Here is an 8,891-nt window from a genome sequence, read left to right on the forward strand (position 1 = left end):
ATTCCACCTTTTTGTCAGACTTAATAAAAGCTACCTAACAGCTAAATAAGTGTAAGGTTTTCTCCGCAAACAGCAGTAGAACTGCACATCTTGTTGAGGACGGACGGCAGGGTTAGATATTAGCAGACAAACCGAACAGTTTCTATCCTGTGTTATATGCAAGTTCAAATATCGATAGTAGAATAGTCAAAAACAGGCTCTAGCGCCTTTTACAGTATGCTAAACAGACATGGGGTTGGGGAGCTTACAGATTTGGTGTCTTCCTTGTCACAAATATCTATCTCCGATTTAACTGTCTCGCTGTCACGCAGGCTAACAAGCTGTCCGTCTGGGTCCATCGCGGCAGCACCATTTCCGCACAGCTACACAACTAATTTGATTACACATAGAACGGATAACCACTCACAGCTAATTGACGTCTAGCTTTATCTTTTTGAGAGCAACATTATGTACAAGAACGACGCCGCAAAAACTCTAGAGATACCTACAACTTATGGGCAGAACTGGATAAACAAACTTTTACGACACTAGCAGCAGTTAACGGCAGGCTAAGTAAGTGACCATGCATATTTCCAAAGTAAAAGTCGGCAATTTTAACACATCATAGTATATTAATTTAAAGCTAATACCTGTATGAATTTGTTTGAAATGTGGTAAAGTATTCATATATATGTGTGTGTATATTTTGTCAACATAAGCAATCTGTAATATGATCCAATGCTGAAGCGGTAAATGGCTATTTGGTATCCTAGCAACAGGAAAACAAATAAAACCCATACACTTACTGAGAGACGTCTACAGGTATGTAGCTTAGCTAACTTTGTATATTACACAACTAAAGTAAAAGCTGCTTATGTGCCACAAGCAAACAAAAACCGAGAACAACCTTTTCATTTTTTAATTTACGATGTGTAGTTTAGAGCGTTTAGTACTCACAGTACTATAGATACTTAACTGGCTCGCTAATAAGAAAATTAATTTACCAGGTATAAAATAAAACCGATACAGTACTTCACAAAGAGCCCGTGACTTTAGACTAAAACTGAGATAGAAAAGTAACTTCTCTTATGTGTAAAATACATTGTCAGACAAGTTTTGTTTAAGCGATTTCTTGATTCAGCAGGTCTGACAGTAATCCGACAAGTTAGTGAAAGTAAACTGAGCTTTCCAAAAATGTTTTAATCACATGATTACATACTTTTTTGTCCCTTAATAAATTAAGTCATCATTTAACAATTGCATTTTTTTTATTTAGTCTGGTTGTCTTTGTCTAATATTAAAATTAGTTTTCTGATTTAACACAAGTAAGTGTGACATATAGAGTAAAGTGAAATATACGAACTCGTGCTAAATTCATTCATAGAACACACTGCCTTTATCAAAAGCTAAGACACTGTAGACAAAACCAGACTTCTTTTTTTTTTTTTCCCAGTCGAAGCCACTGAGTGTTGACATGTCTGAAGATTGGTTTGCATTGCTGCCAAACAGCCAGTCAGAAGATGGTTGCTTGGTACAGAGCAAGCACCTCTCTAGTGAGGCTCATATTATTTTAAGTACACTTGAAAACTGCATCAGTAAAATTGAGACCGCAGCAGCTCTGCCCGCTCTCCTCCACCTTAACAGTAAGTCTGAGATTGTTGACAAGGACTTGAGCAAGGCACTTGAAAAACATCGGATTTTAGTGGAAAGACTGGAGAAACTAAAAAGTCTCAAACAGGAGTCCGTTGAAGAACAAATAAGAGATGCCAGGATCGGAGGAGAGAAGGAGAGAGCTCAGCTTGGGAATGATCTCAAGAACTCTGTCAGGGATATTCTCCGTTATTGCCGAGCCCATTCAGATGGCATTATTGGCTTGAGGGCGGAACTAGATATAAAAATAGAGGAAAAGGAGTACAAATTAATTAAAGGATTAAAGGTGCTTCATAGCCACATGGTAGAAAAGTTTCTGATCAGCCCGGACGAGGAGCTACAGCTCATCACAAAGCAGAAAGAGTTTTCATCCTCTGCAAAAGATCTGGAGAAAAATATTTCACTGGAGGAAGAAGAAGTAGCTAAAGCTATACAGCAAGTAGATGCTGAGGTAAGGTGTCAAGGCTTTTTCATTAGCAGCTAGAGAAGCAGAATCTTCATTTTTTCCATCTTCTCACCTCCTATCCATTGCTTTTGACATCACAGATTTCCCAGAAAGAGAACACAATCAAACACTTGGAAAGTTTGCTGCAGGCGTGCAGCCCTCAAGAAGGTGATGTGTCAGATGATAACATGTCGCCTTTTGAAGACAAACAGGTGCAGGCACACATTCAGGTGTCAAAGCTGAAGCAGGACCGTTTACAGCAGGAAATTGATCAACTGAAAATTCAGCTCAAAAATGTTGTGCTTGAGAACAGACAGGCTGAGAGATTACTCCAAGAGGTACGTTTAGTGTAACAATAAGGTTTCATGTTTTACTTGTGGTAGTGTATTTGGTTTTCATTAAACTCATGTTCACTGTTCTTGTTTTTTGGCAGAAAAATGAAAAGATGCAAGGGAAAATTGACTCCTTAATCCAAAAGTTTGACAACGAAATAGGAGAAATCCAGGTACAAACATTCCACTGCAAAGTACCAGAAATAGTCTGTAAAATATTAACATGGGGTCTTTCTACAAACTTATTACTCATTACTATATTCAGAATATGTCCCTAAAATATTATGTTAAGGTTATCACAGTTGCACAGTATGTGACACCTCACAATAAACTGGGTAAACTGTATGCCACAGTATCCTGGCTAATCCATGCAAAGTTGTGACATTTACTGTATTTACAGTACAGTACCAGCTCAATATTAACACGTGACAGCCCTGTACACTTAATGACAAGTTTTGACACCTAAGGTTATATCAATAAAGATGTAGTTTGATGACCATTAGAATAGGTTCCTGTATAGAGAACAATCCCAGTCAGTTTGTTCAGGAAGCAGGCCTGAAACCACTCAGTTCAGAAAAGAAAAACAATGGTTACCCCTAGTAAGCATCCAATGAGGAAAGTGTTTACACATTTAATTTTCAATTTTACACATAAAACTTATATTTATTCTATGAGCTCTTTGTAATTGGTAAATCAGCTGGTTCTTATATATAACGTTTCTACTTGAGCACTCAAAACAACTTAGGTTCATAATCTTGCCCAAGGATACTGTGGCATACATGATCTGCTCTATCACAGCATATAAAATAACATCCAAGTTTCTATGCTTTAAAATCCAGAACTGTTGTATTTACTCTTGTATAACATCTGGAAATAAAGGTGTTGTCCTGGGTTTTCTTTTAGGTCATTGTTACCTTTTTATGTCCTTAGTAAATTAAGGATGCTCAGTGTCAGTCAAAGCATTTCTTATATTTTCACCACTTTTCTGTTTTTTTCTTCACTCCACAACCATATCCACTGCCATCTCCCTCTTCTCCACTTTTGACACAACACACCCCCAATGCCACCATCACCTTTCTTAGGCCAAACTGGAGGTGAATGAAAATGCTTATGAAATGGAGGACAATGAGCGGAAGAAGTTTGAGAAACCCTTTGCTACCCTGGAGATGGAGTACAATCAGATCCAGGAGAGGAGGCGGCTGGCTGAAGAGAAGAGACAGGAGGAGATCAGAGAGCTGGAGTTGAAGACCAAAGCTGCCATTCTGATCCAGGCCTGGTGGAGAGGCTACAGCGTTCGCAAGGCCTTAAAGAACAAGGCCAAAAGCAAAAAGGCCAAAAGGGACAAAGGAAAGGGCAAAGGCAAGAAGACCAAATAAACCATGCCTTATTGCATCAGTGTTTCTTTGCCAAGACACACTCCTCTTGTAGAGTGTGAATGTTGTTTTCTTTTTAAATGAAGTATTTATGTTTCCAGCAAGTATTTCCTGTTTTGTGTGTTGAGTAGTTTCTGTGGCTCTGTGTTACTTATAAAAACAAAAACATTCTGAGTTGATGTTGTCAACATCATTAGAGTCATTAGACTGAAAAAACACCAGATAGAGTAGCATTTTTATTTGTCAATGTCAGCAAAAAAGAGTTTGGCAGTTTGGATGTGAATTCAGCTCTGCATGGGTGTGTTTGATTGACTTCTGTTAACACATCTGTAGTTCTTTTGCAGCAAATGTCCACCACATGTAAACTCCACTTTTCACTGGAAACACGTGAAATCAGCCAAATCACCGATCACCTCAGCATAAGAGCTGCTGTTGAATCTAAAGGCCATAGGGGGGCAGTGCAGACCCCTGTGTGCTGAATGATGTACATTACATTGTTGTTATTTGGTAGTCATAAACAGAAAGCAGGGAGTGAACCCCTGGCATTGCATATTTATTGTTTAACCCATCAATCTAGCCTTTCTCTTCCTAATTATCCTTATCCCGAGTAAACGCTGGATGGGTTAACACAGAGAGATAGGCATCCATTCACACTCACATTCACACCTATGAGAGAACCCACGCAAACATGGGGAGAACATGCAAACTCCACACAGAAATGCCCCAGCTTCACTCACTGTGAGGTAACAGTGCTTAAAATCTAAAAAGCTGTTACACTTCCCACTAGATTCACATCAGAATTATTAGTCAAGCTCCGGTCATTAGAACAAGGTTCTATTGGTTACTCACTGAAGTCAGTAAGTGTATTAAGGTACACTGTGAAGTTATTAGAGTACTCGCCAATATTTAGGTTTCACAGTGTAAGATAAGTCACAAGAATCTACAAGTTCACTGCCTTTAGCTCTAAAGTTCAGTGAACTCAGGACTAACTTTAAATGAACTATTCAATGATAATTATGTGGATTTATAGGTAAAGAACGGAAATTTACTTAAAGGGGTTTTGTTTGTTTGTTTGTTTGTTTTACATTCAGCTGTGTCGAGGATTTCTTCTTTTTATATCAAGTGTGACATGTTTTTTGTCTGCATCCTTTTCAAGATAGTTTCCTGTTTTTCTGTCATTCATAGCTACACCTCCCTCTCATTTCACAGTATCTTCACATCTTACACCTCATTCCAAAGAAGTTTAAGGTCACCATCCTGATCTGTCTCAATCCAAGTATTTTCTCTGCTGTATGTTGAACGTAGTTCTACTTTTTCTTGTTCATTATACAGGTGATCTGATTCAAGAAGCAGACTAGACATGTGGTGTACCTAATGGTCACTGATTAAAGTTTGATCCAGGATTATACCTGGTTAGTTCAGAGTAAGTTTTCTCCAGCTGTGAAACCAGGACAGCTGATTGTTCTTAGAGTCCTCCAGACTCAGCTTTGGTTTACTCTGAACATCTTGTGCGTTGTTTCTCTGATAGAGCATCTGCATGTCTTCATACTGTAACACACATTAGGGTGTATCCCCCAAAACAAATGTCGCCATCTGCTCAAATCACATTAAAAGCTTTTGTCAGAGGCAACTCATCTGAAACAAAAGCCATCCCTGTTAGTATGATTATTGTAACTTTTTTTGATTAAAAAGAAAATAGGAAGAAGCAGTAAGATAACCTATTTTAGACAACAGTATGTATATTAAAGTAGTGTTTCTACTGTTTAGGCCATCTTTGAGAGATGAGTCAAGATTTAGAGCAGCCAGCCATAACAACCAAACAATGTTTGGGAGTTTTGGAGCCTTTTTAAAAGTGTAAACGTTTGGGAGCTTTGGAAATGGCATGTTTTGAAAACAACAGATTAGTAATTAGAAAAATATTTTTATGACAGACACTTTGTTTGGTTGTTAGAAAACATCTTTGACTTCCACACAGTCACAGCATGTGAAAGATTTAGAATTGAGTTGCATAGTAACATGTAGTTTGTTACATTCAGAACATATAAGGTACTTACAGAAACCTTTGTGTTAAATTATGCACCAAGTTGAGTTACTTAGTCAAAACAAATGAATGATTTAAGTTAATAATTATCCAAGTGTCTTGCAAAAATATCCCATGTCTTCTTCTTCTTCTTCTTCTTCTTCTTCTTCTTCTTCTTCTTCTTCTTCTTCTTCTTGTTATTACATGAGGCCTATGTCCTGTTGTATCCCATCCCAAAGGTGCTCTATTGGATTGAGATCTGATGACTGCGGAGGCTATTTGCATACAGTAAATTCATTTTCATGTCCAAGAAACCAATTTAAGATTCTTTTTAGTTATGACGCAAAAATTAGAATACAATAAGAATAAATACAGTACACAGCTGTACAGAATAGAATAAAATAATATACTATATACAGTAGAATAAAATAGAATAAAAATATACAATAAGATAAAAATAGAATACGAATGCTATATACAACTGAGTAAAAATACAACGATGCCAGAAAAGATTATTGCACTTAGTGTTATTGCACATGTGTGGATGTGTGTGTTTGTTCAGTTAAAGTCTTTGTTGTGGAGTCTGACAGCAGTGGGGAGGAAAGACCTGCGAAATCTCTCCGTCCCACACCGTGGGTGCCGCAGTCTCCCACTGAAGGAGCTGCTCAGTGCTGTCACAGTCTGCTGCATGGGGTGGGAGACGTTGTCCAACAGGGATGACAGCTTAGCCGCCATTCTCCTGTCACTCACCACCTCCACTGGGTCCAGAGGGCATCCTAGAACAGAGCTGGCCCTTCGGATCACCCTGTTCAGTCTCTTCCTGTCCCCAGCAGAGATGCTGCCGCCCCAGCAGACCACACCATAAAAGATAGCAGAAGCCACCACAGAGTCATAGAAGGTCTTCAGGAGTGGGCCCTCCACCCCAAACGACCTGAGTCTCCGCAGCAGGTACAGCCTGCTCTGCCCTTTCCTGTAGAGGGCGTCTGAGTTATGAGTCCAGTCCAGTCTGTTGTTCAGATGAACACCAAGGTACCTGTAGCTGTCCACAGCCTCAATGTCCATACCTTGGATGTTCAGTGGTTGCAGTGGAGAATGCTTGTGCCTGCGGAAGTCTACCACCAGCTCCTTGGTTTTACTGGCGTTGATCTGGAGGTAGTTCAGCTGGCACCAGTCCACAAAGTCTTGAGTCAGAGTGGCACCCAGTGTAGTCTTATCTCAAGTCTCTCAAGCCTGTTCCATTCACTGTGCTAAGATGATTTTCTGCATGCCTTGGTTGTTACCAGTACTTATAGGAGTTAGTACTGTTTCCTTCCTATCAGCTCAAAGCAGTCTAGATCTCATCTGAGCTCTGGCATAAAAGAGGATTTATTTTTCTGAGAGACCTGTTGCTCACTGCATATTTTCTGTTTGGAAACAACAACTATACTGCATTCAAAGTCACTTAAGTCACATTTCTTCTCAATTCTGATGCTTGAACTTCAACAGATCATCTTGAAAATGTCTACATGCCTATGAGTAGTGAATTGCTCTCATGTGATTGCACCTAATTATGTAATGTGCCTAATGAAGTGGCTGTGAGTGAACATTAACCAATTGGTGCTTGCATAACTAAAGAGTGTAATTTAGGATCATATAAATTTTATTAGGCACAGTATGCTGTTACTTGTTGTACTCTTAAACAGCCTCAGTTCTCATAGGCATGGATTCATGAGTTTCTGTTTCCTGTTGTCATATTACATCCCATCATTTCTGTTCATTCATCATCTGCACTCTCGTACCAGTAATGTGCAGTTCTACCACACTCAAAAAGTGTCTTATGGATTCAGATCAAATGACTGAAAAGAGTTGGATGTGGTCTCGAGACCATTTTTACGTGGTCTTGGTCTTGTCTTGGTCTCAACGGACTTTGGTCTTGGTCTTGTCTTGGTCTCGGATTCCTCGGTCTTGTTTTGGTCTCGTTGTCTCAGTCTTGCTGTCTTGGATCGACACACAACGTAACGTTCGATAATGTGTCATGCACAAAAGCACCAGCTCTAAGAGCCGTGCTTAGAGAGCGCTTTGTAGTGAATCAGAAGAGTCGACTCCCATTGAGCGAGAGCCGGCTCCTCACTTAATTTCCTTTTGCTGCTCAGCTGTCACACAGTGGCTCAGCTATGCTCCCATTCCCTCCATATTGTGGCCAATCACATGCGAGGATATAGGATAATATCATTATGTGAAAAACAGAGGGTGAGAGACGCGACAGTCAAGTGGAGCGTGTGTCTGTCTACTTAGTAAGTGAGGGAGACAGTAGACAGCGGTGAGGAGGGCTGTGCGAGTGCATTGCAAAAACAGATAAATATGCCTGACACCCGTAAACGAAGCAGCATCTGGCTGCAGTTTAAAGACTTTTTTGTCTCGGTCTCGTCTCGACTTTGTCTTGGTCTTGACTCTGTCTGTCTTGGTCTTGGTCTAGGCGGTCTTGACTACAAGTCTACTGAAAAGGCAAATTAAGCAAAATGGCCTCACTGTCATGTTCATGAAACCAGTTGGAGATGGCTTTTTTTTAATGGACTATTACAAGATGGTAAACTGTGGCAATAAAAGCACCTACGCTAACTTTCAAACACTAACTACCATGAAAACACTCCTCATATCATTACACCAGCAGCAGCTGCCTGGACTGTTGACTCATGGCAGGTTGGGTCCATGATGTTCTTCTCTGAGCTCACCATCTGCACGCCTCAGGCCAAAGACAGATTTTTTTAATCCAAGCTTTTTCCACTCTTTAGCAGTTCAGTTTTTCAGAGCATGTGCACACGTTCTCCTCTAACCTCTCATCAACATCACTTATCCATGTGAAGAATTGCCACTCACTGGATGTTTGACATTTTTAAGAGCTACCTATCACAGGGCGTGAGGTGAGGTATACCTCGAGCAAATCAACAGAAAGATGTACAGGCACACACTTTAAAAATAAATGCAGAATCCTAACATGCATGTTTTTGAACTGAGGAAGGAAGCTGGAGTAGCCAGGGAATCCACATAAACACAAGGAAACTTACAAATTCCACACAGAAAGGTAGGCTCAGATGCAGAACCTGTGGTTGTAC

General features: G+C 39.9%; 1 protein-coding gene across 2 annotated transcripts; it reads left to right on the forward strand.

The window, feature by feature from the left end:
• The first annotated feature begins 512 nt into the window (after positions 1-512).
• Positions 513-5,101, forward strand: drc10 (dynein regulatory complex subunit 10). Of its 2 annotated transcripts, none has more exons than XM_082555832.1 (5): positions 513-552; positions 1,433-2,080; positions 2,176-2,412; positions 2,508-2,579; positions 3,489-5,101. In XM_082555832.1, the coding sequence occupies exons 2-5, from the start codon at positions 1,454-1,456 to the stop codon at positions 3,780-3,782; spliced, it is 1,230 nt and encodes a 409-aa protein (XP_082411958.1). In that variant the 5' UTR covers positions 513-552; positions 1,433-1,453; the 3' UTR covers positions 3,783-5,101. The 2 variants fall into 2 exon arrangements, with proteins under 2 accessions (XP_082411958.1, XP_082411957.1); XM_082555831.1 differs by lacking the exon at positions 513-552 and adding an exon at positions 669-801.
• Positions 5,102-8,891: the final 3,790 nt, after the last annotated feature.

The sequence above is a fragment of the Aulonocara stuartgranti genome (genome assembly GCF_965226115.1).
Source record: "Aulonocara stuartgranti genome assembly, chromosome: 12".
Taxonomy (NCBI): Eukaryota; Metazoa; Chordata; class Actinopteri; order Cichliformes; family Cichlidae; genus Aulonocara; species Aulonocara stuartgranti.